At 37.3% G+C, this 19,065-nt stretch overlaps 1 protein-coding gene across 3 annotated transcripts in view; it reads right to left on the reverse strand.

Annotated features, from left to right (window-relative positions):
• Window positions 1–8,856: 8,856 nt before the first annotated feature.
• Window positions 8,857–19,065, reverse strand: part of GABRB2 (gamma-aminobutyric acid type A receptor subunit beta2) — a 239,307-nt gene continuing 229,098 nt past the window's right edge. For all 3 annotated transcript variants that reach the window (XM_086708488.1, XM_025924851.2, XM_086708508.1), the window contains one exon: window positions 8,857–14,932. In XM_086708488.1, coding sequence (XP_086564614.1) covers window positions 14,585–14,932 — 348 coding nt within the window. In that variant the 3' untranslated portion in view covers window positions 8,857–14,584. The remainder of the gene's footprint in view (window positions 14,933–19,065) is intronic.

Here is a 19,065-nt window from a genome sequence, read left to right on the forward strand (position 1 = left end):
GATGTGGGGCTCAGACTCATAAACTGCAAGATCATGATCTGAGCCAAAGTCAGATGCTTAACTGACACCCCTCAGATGCTTAACCAGGCACCCCTCAGATGCTTAACCAGGCACCCCTCAAACTCATTTTTATAAAGACCCTTGCCTTAGTGATCTTCAGGATGTAAGTGATAAAAACCCAAATCAAACTAGCATGGGCCTATCTGATTCTCGAGAGTATAGGCACAAGCGTCTGTCTCCACATGATCCAATGATGCCGTCTGGACATGGTCTCACTCTTACCTTGTCTCTGCTTTAAGTTATATTGGCTCAGTTTCCAGGCAGAGTCTCTCCTTGTGCTGGCAGGGGGGCTGCTAGAAGTGCCACATGTATTCCCCACCCTGTTCTCAACTCCAGCTGAGATAAAGAATATCTTACTCACTACACACAAGAATCCTAGCATTGTTTGCTGTTGATTAGACTGACTTGGTCACTTATTTATCTTACAAAAATCATTGTGGCCAAGTTGGATAGAATAAAACAACAGGTCAGGCCTGGGTCACGTGCCCACACTAGAGTCTGCAGGAGGGTGAGCCCTCGTAATCACAGGGATTATGAGTGGAGAATGGTAGCTCTTAAGGAAGAGTCAGAGCAATGGAAGGAATCTGAAGTGGGGTAGCATTTTATCTCTGACATTTTTAACATTGTGGGTTCATGATGATAATTAAAAAAAACAGACTGAATTTCTGCCAATTTTATTATTATTTCAAACTCTTTTCAGATAATGGATCTCCTTATTGCCTACACCCAGGAAGAAATGCCATCATGGCCAACTCTCCTTATATTGTGGTAAGCCACTGTCTCTAATAACATAGAGACAGGAAAGGTAACAAGTTTCCATTATAAATGTAGATCAAGAAAATGAAGATGACTATGTAATAATACTAATAATATCTGAGTGCACACAGTATTACAGTACTTTATACTTTATAGAATGCTTTCACATTGATACTAAAATATTTTTCCTTCTGTGTCATAGATGACAAAACTGAGCTTTAGAGAGTTGAAATGCAGTTCCTAAGGTCATGTAGCAAGTTAAGGGCTGTTTATACAGTTTTTCTGCCTAAGTTCTAGGCTTTTCTATTTATACCCTAGATCAAACATCGTAGTCTCATTTTCATCGTCAGCCCTTTGCTTCCATTAGGTGTTAGGGTCAGGGGAAATGAAAATCCTGAGTTAAAAATAAATATGATATACATGGAAAGGTGAGGCTTAGGATCAACAAGTATCAAGATAAAAGTCCCCATAATGAAAGAATCTCCATTTTCAAAGAGAAATTAGGAACATCTCTATTCTGCTAAATGCATACATATTTTCCCATTAAGTCCTGCACATTCCAAAACATAATTATTATTAATAATCATTATTATCATCATTCTTATTATTATTTAAGAGAACAGAACAAGAATTTTTTTTCTTCTGTTAGAACATTCTTTGGATATGCTCATGATTTGTAGATGAAACAAAATCTTTAGCCGAAGCCTTAATGTGGCAACTCAGAACATTTTAAGGGGCGCTGACACTGTCAGGTCAAACCATAATCTTGAGAATTTTTCAGTAGTGTAAAAAAACTTTAATGATCATGACAGTACTTATTTCTTATGAAAAATATAGGTCACTGGGTCCAACCCCCAAACTTACTAAAATTAGAATCTTTGGCTATGACCAAGGCAATATTCTTTCAATAAACTCCTTAATAATGGGCTTGGAAAGGTATTTGACTTGAAATTAAATAAATTGGCAAGGACAGAACTCATTGAAAGACTTGAAGGGGGTGAGGTAATTAATCAAGTATGTCCTGGGGAGGATGGTTAGAAGCAGAGTGAACAGAATGAAAGCCCTGTGAGATAGAGCAAAGGGGCCAGTATGTTTGGAGCTCAGAGAGCCAGGGGAAGAGTAATAAGATTCAGCATCAATTAGGCAAGTGCAGAGAACCAGGCTGTGTATGAACTTTCAGGACATTTTAAGAAAGTTGGCTTTTACTCTGATTGAAACAGAGAGGCATGTAGCATTTTGAGCAGAGCAAATCCATAATCTAACTTTCCTTTCGAAGTGACCATTCTGGCTGTTGAAAAGTCTGTAGGTTGGGAAAGGCTGCAGCGAGAAGACCAAGTAGGAGGCTGTTTAAACAGGCCAGGTTACAGACTGTAGTGACTGAGAGAAGGGTGGTAAGAGGTAGAAAGTGTGAGAAGTGGATAGCTTCTGGGTATATTTTGAACTTTTAGTCACCATAAGGTGAGAGGAGAAGAAAAAGAAGAAATGACTACAGTTGTCTTAGCCAGAGTAGCTAAAGTCACCCTCAATTTTGGGAGAACAATCAATTTTGACTATTTGGGGTTTGAAAGACCCATTAGACATCCAAAATATAATGCCAAGCAACTGCCTGAGGTTTAAAAGAGAAGTATTGAATGAAGGTACAAATATGAGTTACTTCAACAGGAAGAAGTTGGGGAACCATTGAGAAACCAGCAAAGGACTCCGAGAAGGGGCAATCACTGAAGTAGAAGCAAAACTCAGAGTGCCAAGAAGGTTGGTTCCAAGAGAAAATTGCCCCTTATAAAATAGTTTTTGCTGTCACCTAACACTCAGCATTACTTTTGGTTCTGCAGTATGTCACCTAACCATACTCAGCATTACTTTTGGTTCTGCAGAACATGTGGATTTTATTCAGTTATTTTACAAATAGTTACAAGCATATGGTATGTGCTAGGCAGACTGTTGGGAATTAATTATCAACCTCTGGAGTCAGGAAAGCTTTCTCAGATGAAGTGATGTCTAAATTTTTACCTGGAAAAAATAAATAGGAATTAATGAGGGAGACAATTTGGGGGATAAGGGGAAATGTTGCAGGAAGAATAAACTGTAAATTTCTAGAAACAAATAGTATCTCTGTGAAACTGAAAGTAATTTGGTCTGGTGGGATCTTGGGATTCAAGCAAGGGATGGGAGAACTGAGGTCTATAAATGAGCAACAGGTCACAAAGGACCTTGAGAACCAAGATAAATTGGGACTTTTCCTAAGGATATCATAGAAACTTTAAAGGTTTTTAAGATGGAAAGTGACATGATTGTATTTGCATTTTCACATTACCTTGGCTGCTTTATAGCATATGGGCCGTGTGATGGCTAATTTTATGTGTCAAGTTGGTCACACCATTATGCCCAGATACATGGTCAAAAACTATTCTGGGTATTTCTGGTTTTTGGATGAGATTGACATTTAAATCTGTGGCTTTTGAGTAAAGAAGACTGCTTTCCAGATTGTGTGTGGGCCTTATACAATCAGTGGAAGGTCTGAATGGAACAAAAGATTGACCTTCCCTGAGCAAGAAGAAATTCTTCCAGCAGATGGCCTTGGGACTTGAACTACAAGTTTGGAACTTTTCTGGCCTCAGGCTGAGGGCCTTTGGACTTGAATTGCAACATCAGTTTTTCCCTGGGTCTCCAGCCTGCTGGTCCACCAGGCATATTTTGAACATGCCAGCCTCCATAATTTCATGAGCAATTATGTGCGTATATACACACATTCTATTGGCTCTTATTTCTCTGGGGAACCCTAATACTGCTGGGAAGGGGAGATTCAAAGCTGGGCCTCCCCAGGCTTTGCACTTGCTATGTGAGTTTGGGACACTTCCTGAACATTTGCTTTTCCCGGGCCACTCCAAACCAAGGATTCTAAAGAGGCTGTCCCAAGTGCTTCAAGACGGCTCTTGGAACAAGAACAAGAGCCAGGAGCCAGTGTCCTTATTATCTGCCAAAGCTGAAATGGGAAAAGCTCATTTCAAACTGGCAAGATCACCCTTGTAATTTAATTTTAAATGAAGCTTCTAAAACATTTAAAAGTTTTTATTTATTAATCATCTTGTACTTTGTATGCATCAATAGTTTTGTCTTATACATACAGAGAGATTCTCTAAATGTTCAAATGAATTCCTGGCAAGTGGAATGAGAAATAAGTATGAATAAATAAAGATTTGGCAAGCTACTCTGAAAGATTTCCAACTCAAATGGTTCTTCGATCCCTCCAAGGGTGTTTTTAAGCAAGTAAAGAAAACTAGGTGAGGAAAGAATCTTTCCATTTTATTCAGTCAGGGCTTAGGCCATTCAGAATGAGAAATGTAAGCTCTACCCAGGGCCACTCCTATATTGAGGTTCAAAGAACACTGATGGTTTCCTGCCACAAATCTCACACAACTCTCAGGAGCATTTATTAGCCTACACATTCAGAAACTCTTTTGATCTCTTGGAAAGTTTCAGGCTCCTAGCCTTCTTTCCTCATGTCCAGTTGACCAGATGACCACAGCGGTGTGCCTTCTCTCTCTGTATTGTCTTACTTATAAAGGAACGTTCAACCATTACTTTGGGGACTTAAAAAAATAACATGTTCCACATTGAGAAGTAAGTACTGCTTTTACAATTCAAAATTGTTCTAAATGATGTCTTAAAAAAAGATAACCTTATTTAAAGAGAAAGCAAGAAAGGAGATTTTCAAAATCCTTTCGAAGATGTGTCAAAGTTACTCATTTAGTTTACATATACATCTCTCTTCTGTCACCCAAATAAATTAAAAGAAACATCAAAATATCTAGAATTTGAAAATTCTCAGCTTCAAAAAATAACACTGAATAAGTGTAAAACTATAAACATAAAATAGAAATTTAAGAGTAAACACTCCTCCCTTTCTTTTTCCCTAAATACTTTGACCTTGTTTCTAACTTCACTTTTAAAAGTACTGTATCTCCAGCAGCGAAACTGAAGCTCTGCAATGCATTTTGTAGCATGAAAGTAAAGGGGTGAAGTTCATGGGCCTTGGAGTCAGTCAGCTCTGGATGCAATACCAATTGTTCCATGTTACGTTCTCTGTAACATAGGTATGCCAATAGTTTATACTTCACACTGCTATTTTGAGAGTTAAATTCACATCACATACCTTAGAGGGGTGGGTGAGGTGGTGTCAGGTGCTGAAAATGTTTCCAAAAGTCTTTGCTTTCTGTCTTTATTTTTTCCTCTCCCCTTATCTTTCTTCCATCTTCTGTCTTTCTGCAGCAGTATAATGGGTAATACCAGGCTCTTCAACTCACCACTGTGGGCTAGTGATTTTCAAACTATTTTGTTTATCGACCATGTCAATATTTTGTTATTGTAGTTAGAAGAAAATGTCTTCCTTTCCATGTATAGTTTCCCTCTTCTACTACTGCTGCTTCACCTCAGAAGTTTCTGGATAATTTTTTATTAGTTCTTCACTTCAGGTTCATTCACTAAGCTCCATTCTACATAGGGTCTTTGGGGAGGTGGAAATTTCTCCGTAACTTCTATTTCCCACTTAATTTGTGCCCCAGACTTCATCTCTGAAGTTGTTGACATCGTCAAGAACCGAAGTCCATGGCACACTCTGTAATGATGGAGATCCCTTAAGCTTCCATCCTTGCCCTCCCCTTTCCTCTCTCCATTTCTCTCCCAAAAGTTCCTTGCCCCCTCATAACTCTTTGGTCCTCACCGAAATCCCTCCTTGGGTGGTTTTTGTGTTGTTCTTAGTCAAGTTCACTACTGCTGGATGGATCCAGGAAGTGTTGGGAGATAAGGGACTGCTGAGTCACTGCATAGGGAAAAGAGACACTGAGCTTCAAAGAGAGTGACTTAAAAGTAGTCAATCACATGTTCACATTGTGAAAACCTCTGTTGCAATTCTGTATACTTTATAATATAAAAAAGTTTATATATCTTTCTTATTTTGAGAGAGCATAAAAAATTTCATTTATAAGGTGTCGGCCTCCAGGAAAGTGAAGAAAAGAGATCTTGTCACAATTATAATAGCATAGAAGCTTGCTTCATATGAAAATACTCTCATAGATCTTGTAATATGCTCTTTCCTGGGATTACAGATCTAGAACATCAGGATGGGATTTTTGGCATAGGAAAGATGAATGTTTCAGTGTCTCTCTGACCATACTGTAACTGTCCAGAAAATAAAAGATGCAGTGCTTTGGGGTTTTCTTGAATTCTAAGACTCATCTGGCAACCCCAGGGTTGCAATCCCTCAAGGCAACCATTGGATGGGGCTTAATAGTAACTGCTTTTAGGTAGAGCTTGTCCTCCCTAGTTATCCACAGCCCCCACCACTCCCTATTGTTTTGTGCCAAGTGTATATTACTATTTTACCCTTCCTATTAAGCCCTGTATACACATTTGAGTTTCTAAAACATAGGGTGTGAGATATATTAATCCTCTAGCCAAACCTTAGATCTCTTGTTAGCTTTCTTTCAGAACGGAAACAAGTTATGCCTACTTCCTTTGCACATCTTATCCTAGAAATAGTATATTGCTGATCTAACATTAAATCCATCCTGTTGTCTCTCATACCACTTTGTGGGGTTGAGGGACCAAGTACCCACTAGGTCTCAGATGGGAATGTAGTGATGAATCTAACTTTTTAAATGAAGCTACCTAGCAGCATTATACTGCTGCAGAAAGACAGAAGCTTTTTTTTTCTTTTCTACTGAGATGCTCCAGCCTGTGTGATGCTTTCACTGTGATCACAAGAGTCTGTCATTTGTAGCATGTCTGGGGCAACGCCAGGGGCAGGTTTCCCAAACTTCATTACACAATTTGCTCTGAGGTCCACCATTTCCTCAGGTTACCACCACTGAATAGTGTGCAAATCTCTACTTCCATGTAACCAGGTATCCTTCTTCCCAATCTGAGAGAATTTTTTTTCCTCTCTCCTTACCCTCAAAGACATTCATTTTCCTCAGTATTAGTGGGACACTAAGCATTGTCTCTTAGTATGTCCCAGGAGCTTTTCCTTTTGTTTCCAATAAAAATCTCTGAAGTGAAAAAGTAAATATATGAATGAATACTAATGTACTAGCTGGCCACTAGAACCAAACAAAAGAATGCATCAGAATATGAACAAATAAACACATTGATAAGGAGATCTACCAAAGAAGCCTAATCATTCTGGGCTTTTCTGGAATTGACCATTTCATGATTATTCTTTGGTTCTAGTCCATATAGTAGGGTGATACTATGGTGGGTAGGGTGGAAGAGGGCTGCACATTTGGCTAATGCTCTGTCACATTACACATTGTATCACATGGGGATAAGAATGTATTTACATTATCTTGCTGCTGTCTGCCTTAGGAAATAAAAGATTATGGACTTATTATGCCTATTGATATCTCTGAGAGATTTTCTTACTAACCTGTTATTATTCTAGGGGTGGAATGGCTCAGAGGGATATTCTGCATGGAAAAAAATGATATATGATATTTCAGAATTAGAACAAATATCAGAAGAGAGTGAGGATATCTGAAGTGTTTTTAGAAGAAATTATACTAGTTGGAGTATGAGTAGGGGAATTTACCAATTATGAATTGATCAGCACATCTGAGGGAAGGTGTTTGGGGCTTTCCCATTCCAGAGCTAAGTTATTGACCATGAATTGCACCTATGGTGTCATTTCCTATTGGCTCTCTCACCATCCCACCTACATGAGTTTCTGTGCGTGCGCGCGTGTGTGCACACACACACACACCCCACCAGTTATTTGAACGTGTTCCTGTACTGGAGCTGACTTCTGTTCTCTCTGCTGGACAGAATGCTGAAACTTAGCATGAAGGGTGTCAACTGAAAATGCACGTATTTTGCATTTGTAGGTTTACATAATTTGCAATTTATAGTGTAAGCTGAGAAGAACTGGTTCTTCGCTCATCCCATAATTGGGTCTTTTCAGTGATGTTCATTCTTTGATAGCAATAGCTCCTTTTAATCCTGAATGTATTGGACAATAATGTCCTGACAGGCTGCCTCCCTCACAGATAGTGTCTATCAGGTGCTGCTTGGACATTCTAAAGTCATGAGGGGTGAAAGTCACGAAGCTTATCACCAAATGAGTTGCTGGCCTTAAGAGAGTTCCTACATGTTTGAGTGGTGCCAAATAATCCCATAGGGCAGGGGCTTTGTGTGCTCAACCTGTACATTTCCAGTACTAGTACTACATATGGCAGAAGGCAGACTCTCAGCAAATGTTTCTTGAGAAATGACCAAATGAATGTGAATTAAGTAAGTCCGGTTGCTTTCAATGCTGAAGTGGAAAGAGCTTACAAGGATTTGAAGATGAGACCAACCTGGGTAGGAATCCAAGTTCTTCCAGTCTCACAGGCAAGGTACTCCCTCTTTCTGATCTTGAGTTTCTTTTACTTGAGGAATATGGTAAGGACTAAATGAGTATTAAATTTGCAAAGAGCTTAGCACAATGTCTTCATCAGATACACGTTCAATATTAAATGAATGCATAATGTTTAGCATATTTTCATGAGTAAAGCCAATTTTTAAATGAATTATCCTTGATATAAAATATCTATCCTAAGAGAACATTTAATAATTATTGTGAAGTTTTAGGCATAATACAATTTGTGATATATGTGCTATTATAGTAATGATGAAAATTAACAAAAGCAACAACAATAGTATCTACTGTTTACATACCACTTACCATGCAAGGTGTCAAGGACTTCTAATGGGTTATTATATTCCATCTTTACAACAGCCCTATGAGGGAGGTGCAATTATATCTTTGCTTTACAGATAAGAAAACAGAGTTAGATGGATTAAGTAGCTGCGTAGTCAAATGCCTAATATGTGACAAGTTTGAGCTCCAACTCAAATCTGCCCAACAGCAGGTCCCAAGTTTGAAGCTTTCCATTGCTTTTCACAAAGCCAGGATTCAACAATCTAACTCATACTAATAAACTATACACACACACACACACACACACACACACACACACACACTGAACCCAATGAAACCACAACACATTCTTTTAAGTTTTATTTATATTTCTTAGTTCAAGAATTACACACTAGCCAACATTATTATATATTTACATGCTGAAACTGGCTGTAATAAGTTTAAATTCAAGAAAATAATTCTTATGTGCTACTCATTTATAATCCTCATTTGTTACTATCTCATGTATCCCAGAGATTTTAGTAGTCCTGTTTTTTAGAAAGACATGAAAATAGATGCAATGATATCCACTTGTGTTTTGCATTTTCTAGCCATTGGAAAATGTGCATTATGTGCATATTAAGAAAGGCTACAAGGTAATTAGTAAGGCTGATAATCACTACATTGTGAAGAAACTAGAATATCACTTTTTATAAAAGGACAATTCAGAACTGTGCAGGGACAATATTCATAACAGAACTATTTAAACACCCATGCAAATAAAATTTTTTAAATGCTATGGAATTTAAATCATTTGCAACTTCGTTTGAAATAATTATGTTTAAAATGACCATGGTTTAACTCAAATTACTGAACTGAAAAGGAAAAAGATACAAGCTGATGGAACTGTCAGCTTGCTTCTGGTGGTACAAAGACACACAAATGGGCATCAGATTAGTGGACATTTGACAGGAGAGAGACATTTGGTTTTGAAAGTTAAAAAACACAAAGTTTTGTTTGTCATCATATTGGATCATATTTATCTTTATCACAAAAGAACTTTTCAAAGCAAATTAAAATCTGATGTTAGCATTTTTGCATATATCTACAGAAATGTTTCACTTCAATTTTTAAGTAATAAATTTTTAAGGGTGTTGCTGCTTTTTTTTTCTTAAATGATTTCTTTACGGCAGTATCTTAGTTAGCATTCTGTTGGCTCCTTACTAGTTTTTACAATGTTCCTAGTGTATTTGGAAAATATTTTTTAAACCTTTGGTGTGAAGCAGTCTTTTTTTTTTTTTATTTTCCCCTATTTTTCCTTTTTTCTTTCCTTTTTTTTTTTTTTTGTTTTTTAATAATTCTGGAGTCTTTGGTTAAAAGGAATAATACTATCTAAAGACAAAATGCTATTATTAAAAAAAAGTCTCATGTGTATTATGTGTAATAAATTTCTGGAACAGGTATGAATAATAAGCACTTTTATTTCCTGTAGTGCCATCAATATAAACTTTTACTCTTTTAAAATTGAGATTTAAGTTACAACCTTTGGTGTCTTGAACTCTGACATATAAAAAAATCTATCAAGTTATCAATGATCATTTCTGCTTTTCCCATTTCCATTTCTAAGGCTATCTCTTGGCTGTTACATTGACTACATAAACACTACAGCATTTCCCATAAAGGGGATGAGAGTGGAAGTGAGAGAGCGGAAAGTGAGAGTGTGAGTGTGAGTGTGTGTGTGTGTGTGTAGGTGTGTGTGTGTGTGTGTGTGAGAGAGAGTGTGTGAGTGTGTATGTGTGTATGTCTGTGATAGCAAATTGAAACCCTTCTGTCTGGGATCCCAAACCATTTATGCAAAAGGGTGTTTAAATTACTCTGCTGGGGCACTGCAGTAACTGTACTTAGTAAAAAATAAATAAAAATTAAGAAAAAGAATTAAACAATTATTTGTATCTATTGACTATTCATTTACAGCATGTTGAATTATTTACATAATATTATAACACATAAACATAAGCCATAAACAGAATTAGCACATTGCCTTACCATAAAATACAAATTAGAAGTTAAAAATATTTAAGAAATCTGTTTTAATATTTACACACGCTCAGTGAAAGTTATGGTTGCTCACATTACATGGACTCTGTACACTTAGCAAAATGGCATGATTGCTACAGTTGAGAGTATTTGCCCTAACCAACATGGTGGGGTTATTATTTTTTTTTCCTCCTTCAAGGAGGATTTTTTTTTCATTTTCTGTTTTAAGACTTTGTTTTTAAATCACCAATAGACAATGTTATTTGTTTTCTTGAAAAAGAGAGCAAGTAGACAAGCAATGTGAGAACTAGTTAATTCCCGATGTTCTGAGGTACAGTACTATTGTAGTGTCAAACTGTGCAATGGTTCATAAGAACTGTAGGCATTGATCTGCTGATAGAGAAATGCTCAGTACCCTGTATTATTAGTTTCAATAGGTTGATTTGTTGGTTGCCAATTAAAAATACTCATACATTGGTTAAATGAAGGAAATAAAACATATTAGCTTATTCCTTTTGTTTTCCAACATATGAATGCATATATATGTATTTCTGTTTACATGGATCTATATATACACATATATACATGTAGATATGTTGTAAGACCTGTTGTTGATTGTTTTGCTGTTTTTGTTGTTTAGTATGAACTTAGTCATAAGACTGGAACACAGTTACCTACAGAAAATGGAAATTGTGTTAGTTGCCAATTTAATGCAGGTCTTGCTTAAAATGAACATGATTCATTTTCCCACTGCATTCCACTGAACTTTCTCTATGTGTTGTGCTTTTATAAGCTGACAGACTTTTTGTGTTCCTAATACTAGAATGTAAAGTCTTTTGGTTCATAAACCATTTTTATTATTATTATTATTATTATTTTTACTTAGCACTGCTTTTGAAGACATGAGAAGATAAAAGGTCTAGATGGCACTGCTTAAGTATTTTCCCCTGTTGTTAAATTGCAGTAGAAAGAATTGTAACATTCTTTATGCAAACACATGATTATGTTGCATGAGTTTTCAATTCTGAAAATGCATTTCATACCTACTAGCAGTCATGTACAATATATATATACAGATTGAGATCAAAGATTTCATTTAGACTGTGCATTTTAGAGTCAGAATTTGCCTATGAATTTCACAAAGATGAAAAACACCTTAATTGCTGGCTATCTGGCTGTTTCATAATCAAAAGGAAAACTATATATATATATATATATATATATATATATATATATATATGTATAAAGTGATACTAATACCATATCAGAATTGCCAAAACACATTTTTGTGGTCCTTAAATTTAACCACTGGATACCAAGCTGACTGGTTTTCATAGAGTTATGAGATCTAGCACCCCTCCCTAACCCACCCCCAGTTTGGTGACTACAGTCCAATTCAACTACAGTAAAAATATAGTTAAAAATAAAATCTACATCTACTGTTTCTCTGGGCAGGATGAGTCATTTGTTTCTACCTACATGGTTATTGAATGCCAATATATGGATTTCGTTCTAGGGCATCTGTTTGAAGCTCCCATCTTTCTCCTTTTTCTGGTTTCTTCTTATCACTGTGAACAGAAATGAATCCTTGGTCATACGCTTTTGAGGCTCATGCTGCAAAGTTTCTTCTCTCACTTTGATCTAGATTACCATGTTGACTTCCCTGGACATTGAAATTTTGTTGTAACCATAAATGACAATATCAAGGATTTTTATGGCTTTTATGATAATTGCAAATAAGAGCCCACTGCTAGACTTGGGCTCTGAGTTGTCTCTAGAAAACCTTTCTAGGATGGCATTTTGGAGTTGTGCACCTGAGTTATCGATATGCTCCTTCCTGATATATGCTACTCAAACTTTAACCCCTGGCGAAAAGGGACAGGAACTTTTATTAGTGTGTGCCCCAAAATGATTGCCTAGGTGAAAGCATGTACCTGGAGAAAATTGAGAAATTTTTACTCTGAGCCCATGGGCAGAAACTTGGTTGGATTCTGCCCAAAGATCATACTCAGAAGTGTTCAAATGTATAATCAAAAAATAAAGGCCAGAGCTCCCTTTGCTGGTGAAGGAAAAAAAAATACCTCCCATCTTGGAGCATAGAATTTAGAAAGCTGAATGCTAAACCTTTTTTTTTTTTTTTTCCCCTCTCTGTCTGATAGTTGGAATAGGAGGGCAGCAGGACTCTGTCATATTCCAAGCTGCTGAATTATCAGGGGAAAAAAACATACATTTTATCCACAGGCAAATACTGGCCTTGCCTACTATGCACAATTAGGGATGTTACTTTGAAAATAAGTGTTTCTTGTCTTTAAAATAGAAATAGCAAAGTCATCCTCTAAGAAAACATTCAATCAAATCAAACTTTAAGGAGAAATTAGCAATTCACTATTTTCTCCAAGAAAAGCAAAATATGGACCTCACATTGATAGAAATAAAATATATTAGCTTATTCTCTTTACTGTCTCACATATGAATGCATATGTCCAATTATCATAGAAAGAAGCACACTGACATAATTTAAAAAATGAATAAAAACAATACATCATGCCTGCTGATCAGTTATATATTTTTCTGTAATATCAATTGAGGCTCATAACATTCATCATGTTAATGTGGCTTTGTTGTTATCCTATTCTACACTACTTTTCATGTTTTCTTTGATCCAGCCGATCGCAACATATACAATGAAAGCACCCTTAAAAAGTCAAATCCAACAAACCCACAAACTAACTCTACTTGTGCACATAACCCTTTAAGTATTGTTTGCTATGAAAAATACAAAGGTGAATGTCATTGCACATAAGGAAATGTAGTTCAATCAATCTCTTCAAAGCCTTGCTTTGTCTCCTAAGAATATAATCAGGATTTCAGAAACAAGAAAAGCTGGCAAAGGACCATTAATCCTTTAAAGAAATGAACAAATCCTTCTTTTGAAATACCCTATTAAATTCAGAAATAAACTTAAGGGAAATGTTGTAGAGACAGCTGACATTGTCTGAGAAAATCAACCTGTCTCCTAGCTTTATCTGTGCTCTATATTAGTATATTTGAATGACTCCCAATCTAACCTGCATCTAAGATACTTCTAATTTTGCTAGCTTTTCTATTTTGTGGTTGTCTTTTGATTAGATAAACTATAAAAACCTCTTTAGGTGTGCTGTCAAAAGCCTGTGAAGTGGGGGAAAAAAATCTCTCTCACTGACCTTTTGCCATTATACAAAATATGTATGGACCAGATGCTGTGTGGGGCTGGTAAGGGTCATGCTGCTCGCTTGCTTTAATTTTGTTACAACCTTTGTTTCTGGATTTTCCACTCTTTTCTGGATTATTAACTCTATTTTAACCAACAAGAAATAGCTTTTTAGAAACATTTCTTGGCCACCACGCATGATAATGTTTAGTAGTCCCCAGTTTCTAGAAATGTCAAAATGGAAGACATCAGAGTTGACTCCCTGTGCTCAAGCAGAGACTGGCCAAATTGGTTACCAAGTCTCTGTCTTCACTCTGCCTATCCTGTTTGAACTACATGAGAACCTTCTAGAATCCAGTGGGAACTATCTTCCCATGACACACCATTATCACCTTAAGACAGGCATAGGTCATCTTCAGTAAGCATGTTTGCATGGCATTGCAGATGTTTCATAAACACAGTGCCATCTCAACAGCATGCCAACCTTAGAAATGAAGATGGGGAGTATCTGGATATGACCACTTCTCAGCAAAATGACTGGCAATGCTACTGAGCCCTCTCAAAATATCTTCTAAATAACTGCCCTCTATATAGGCTGCATCAGCAGATAAAGTGGAACACTCAGACAGTCTTGCCAGCATGTATACAAATCACTTGCATTTTAACTGGAAAACCACAAGGACCTTAGTGTATTCATTACTTAGCAGAAGCAACCCAAATGGTATGAAATGGACCACAGGATAGGCCAGCAACTAAGGTATTTTAGCATCACTTTTGTCCTGGATTGATGTGTTTTCCAAGTCCTACGTCAGGCTGTACAACTGGTTTGAGGAGGAATCTAGTCCTTGCTTCCCATGGGAGGCTATGTTTTAGTTCACATAATAAAGCCAATAGACGATGTTGAAGAAGGAAAAAACCACTGGGAAGAATATGCGGGACCACCGATCTATGGCATTCACATCAGTCAAGTCGGGGATGGTGATTTTCAGTTGGGAGGCACGTCTCCGCAGGCGGCTTTTCTTTTGTGCCACATGTCGCTCAAGAGCATTTCGGCCAAAACTATGCCTGGGTAACCCGGCTTTCCGATATTGGATGCTGGAGGCATCATAGGCCAACATTGTGCTCCTGGGGTCTCCAAGTCCCATCACAGCCTCAGATGTGGCCATTTCGTTTTTTATCTCAAGAGTGCTCAGTAAGATGTTCTCATGTGGGTCCATCTGCAAGGGAGAAGAATCGAATAAGATAAAACAGTAAGCCTTTATTGCTCCTAATTATGCAAGGTGCTAGGATATGTGATCTAGGTAATATTTATCAGAGTGTTAAGAGAACCGGCTTTGAGGCTACATTATCTAAGAAGGATAACAGACAAACAGATATCGCTCATCATCTGACTAAACCCAAATCAGTACATCATTTAGAGCCATTTGAGATCACTGAGGATCATCAGGCTATGAACTGAGATGAGAATGTAGCTTGATCAAGGCTAGTGTCTCACATTTTAACTATATCACAAATATCTTCTAATGGGTTTATTTTTGATGCTCAAAAATCAGAGGCACTCTGATGTTTGCCATTCTAATGATCTTCTTTTAAAAAGCATTGCAGGGGCGCCTGGGTGGCGCAGTCGGTTAAGCGTCCGACTTCAACCAGGTCACGATCTCACGGTCCGTGAGTTCGAGCCCCACGTCGGGCTCTGGGCTGATGGCTCAGAGCCTGGAGCCTGTTTCCGATTCTGTGTCTCCCTCTCTCTCTGCCCCTCGCCCGTTCATGCTCTGTCTCTCTCTGTCCCCAAAATAAATAAATGTTGAAAAAAAAATTTAAAAAATAAAAAGCATTGCAATTACCAAGTTGTTTCAAAGTGGCCACTCAAGAGATGAGGGAGAAAGAGGGACATACCAGCTGGGTATGTGGGTTTGGGATCCATGTGTCTGGGTGCATATCCTGGTTCTGCCACTTACTATCTAAGTGAACTTGGGTGAATTCCTAATGTGAATGGTGCCTCCATCACTATAAACTATGCTAGTTTCAGTTTCTTCATCTATTAAATGGTATAATAATCCAACCTTAGAGCACTTCTTTAATAAGGTAATGATATAATAGATATAATAGACTGCTGCTACTACCACTTAGGGCATACAGAGAAATAGAAGGCGTGGCACTCTTTAAAGAATTTACAGTTCTGATATGAATAAATACAAAATTAAGCTGTGCTAGGTATGAAATAGTATTAAGGGATTAATTACTGAGTTATGCTCATGATAGTAGCCTAATTATAGATGAATTCATGCTAAAACTAGAACTAAAACCAGTAGATAACATTTGTTAAGCACTTGCTACATATACCAGAAACCTTTTCCTATAACTTCACTTAATTGTTTCTTAACACCCATGATTATGAGATATCACCCTAAATTTGCAATATCAATATAAATAGGATAAAAGAAGAGTTTTGAACAATAGAAATTCAGGCATCATGTGACTTGCCAAAATACAATAGAATTCAGAACAAGGGACTTGAAAATTAACAGCTGGGCAAAACTGTGCATGGTGGAAGGGTCAGTGGGGTGAGGGATTGACCTGAGAAGGAATGGAAGGAGGCAGGATTCAAGAAGTGAGTTAGCCCAAAGTTGGCTCTATTAAGTTGAATTCTGAGCCCAGGGAGTAGGAGGGTGTCCTGTAGATATGGTGACCTCTTTTATCTCTTGGATGATTTTAGCTTCTTGGCAAAGCTAAAAGGAAAGAATTAATACTGACACCATGATGCCCAAATATTAAATTACTGTGATAATGTTTTTTTGTTTTATTAAGAAGGGAAGATTTGTGTGTCTTATTTTTAAGAGCCTTCAATTGCTACAGATAGTAAAACCTAGTTGCAACACATTATTATTAATAACAGAGTACATTTATTTTGATGGAGAATCATGATATACCAATTGCCAGTAAAGTTGTTGAAATATAAATAAAATAAAAATGATCAATAGTAGATACTGATGATATATGGAAGCAAGGGATATAACCAAACACTTAATTGGAAGATAAAATGGTCTGAGCTTCATGAATTATGCAGAAGGCAAAAAGAAGGTTGCTAAGATTATATAGTAACAATTAGCTTTCAAATGTGGTTTAATGACCCTGTATTTTAAATTCAAATCTAAAATATTTTGAGAAACAGAACCTATAAAATATGCTAGAACCTAGTAATTGACCAATTAATCTCTGCCCGCTGATTAGATTTTCTGTAGGTTTGGTATATGGTAGTATTTTGCTTAGTGGACATATTAAACAAATATATTTTCTTAAGATTAATATTTAAAGTTTATAAGATTTGGAAATGAAACCCAATGATTTTAGAAACACTTCTCTCAAGGAAGGGCCAGGTAATGGCTTTAGTGATGGATTCAATGGCCCTAGGGAAGAAAACAAATGTTTAAAGTCATGTCTCATGTACCAGGGCTTTGCAGAAACTGTCTAACTGAATGCTCACGACCATCTTTTTGAAAAAGGAATTCATTCCTAGGTTATAAAGTGAAGGCATCATCAAATGTCACAAAGTCACACAGTTACTAAGTGATGGAGTTTGATCATTAGAGCACAAAGCTTGGGGGAGAGAAGTGTGACTTTACAACACTCAAGGAAAGTAAAGCGGATAGAAGTGGGGGAACATATCACTCTTCATTATTTCAGAGAGTGTTGTTATTTTCCCTTCTGCTCTGGGTTGTTTGCTCTTTTAACTACCTAGAAAATAACTGCTTAGCAAAATTCCTTTGGCCGCTACACATGACAGTTGTTCAGGAGTCTCCCCCTCTCTAAGCACCAGGATATTTGTTTTTCTATTGAGCAACTATGTTAAGAACAGTTATATACATCAGACTTGGCTGAGGTAAGAATACAGATCAATAATAACAAGCATTATAAAAATAATGGGAACAGTGGACTCTTAGTATGGCAACTTGTTCTAAGTTGGATAATTCATCTGATTTTAGTGGGTTTCTGTTGTGTTATTTATGAAACCCAAGATTTGTTAGATAATTCTTGAAGCTTTATAATTTATTTTTAATCAAAAATTTACAAAATATACATAACAGGCACTAGTGTGTGTCTGGCGCTGTGCCAGGTGTTGTAGCCACAGTGGTGAAGAAGACAGCACGGCTGCTGGTCCCCGTGGCAATAACAGCCTCCAGAAAACAAAATGGACTTGGAGTGAAAAGACTGGACTACTGGTTGCCCTGTTTCTTATTTCTAACCTTGGAACAGTGATTTAATCCATCCCAAGCTAGTTTTCTTCAACTGTTAAGAATAAAGTTTTGGGAGATCAACTGACTATGCAGGAAGAACTTGGGAAGCAGAAGTGCTATGCAAGGTGATTGTCACGACAGGCTACAAATGCAGTGGGAAACATAAAGGTGCTAGCGGGCTGAGAAAACACAGCAAATAGCCATGCCTAAAAAAAGTATCCTGCCCTCACAGTGGATGTGGAATAGACATGAGTGATGAACTTTCCGTAGGTAAGCCTAATCATCTTGCCACTGCTGAATATCTAATCAGGCTGAGGCTGCGGTTGGTTGCGGTAGGTGAGGCAGGTTGGACATCTGCATCAGCTTATAAAGTGTGACTCCTCAGTGTTGTGCTATATTAGGATAGTTGAACCCCAAACTTTGACTGCCTGCAGAGTCTTAATTAAGGTCATTAATAGTCAAGGTATAAATTAGCTTCAATTAAAATACAAAAAAATGAAAAGAAAAACAACAATCTTTTTTTCCCAGAAAACTCTTACCCTTAGCTATGGAGCTGTAAAGTGGAGAGGTATAAAGTACAGCTGCCTTCATTTCCAATTTATTTCCCAATTAATGGTGACATGGAGGAGGCAGCTCAAGCGGGTTGCAGTTTATTAGGCTGCACATTCAAGGGAAGCCCTGAGACACTGCTCTGATTACCCCACCTTGTCCTTGAAGGGCCAGTTTTCTCACGTTCTCCATAAAGCCTCCCAGATAATGCCAACCTTGTTTACTCGCCTCCTCAGAAATTAGCTGCATCCCTCCCTTGACACTACGCCACAGCATCTGTTTGTTTACCCAACTTGCTGTGGAATCACCAGTTCTGAGAATTTTTTGTTTGTTTGTTTGTCTGTTTTGAATAGTAGCCCGATCAACACGTGGAAGCATATCTGTTTTCTTTTAGAAGTGGAAATATAGTGCAGTGTTTCCAAGTTCTAATTCTGGACTCAGACAATCCACATTTTGACTCTGGGTTGAGCCATTCACTAGTTTTGATTCCATGGGCAAATCATTCAACCTCTCTGAGTTCATTTCTTATATGTAAAGTGGGAGAAACACCAGTCTCTAGAGTTGTT

The sequence above is a fragment of the Puma concolor genome, chromosome A1 (genome assembly GCF_028749965.1).
Source record: "Puma concolor isolate L17-30 chromosome A1, mPumCon1.1.hap2, whole genome shotgun sequence".
Lineage (NCBI taxonomy): Eukaryota > Metazoa > Chordata > Mammalia > Carnivora > Felidae > Puma > Puma concolor.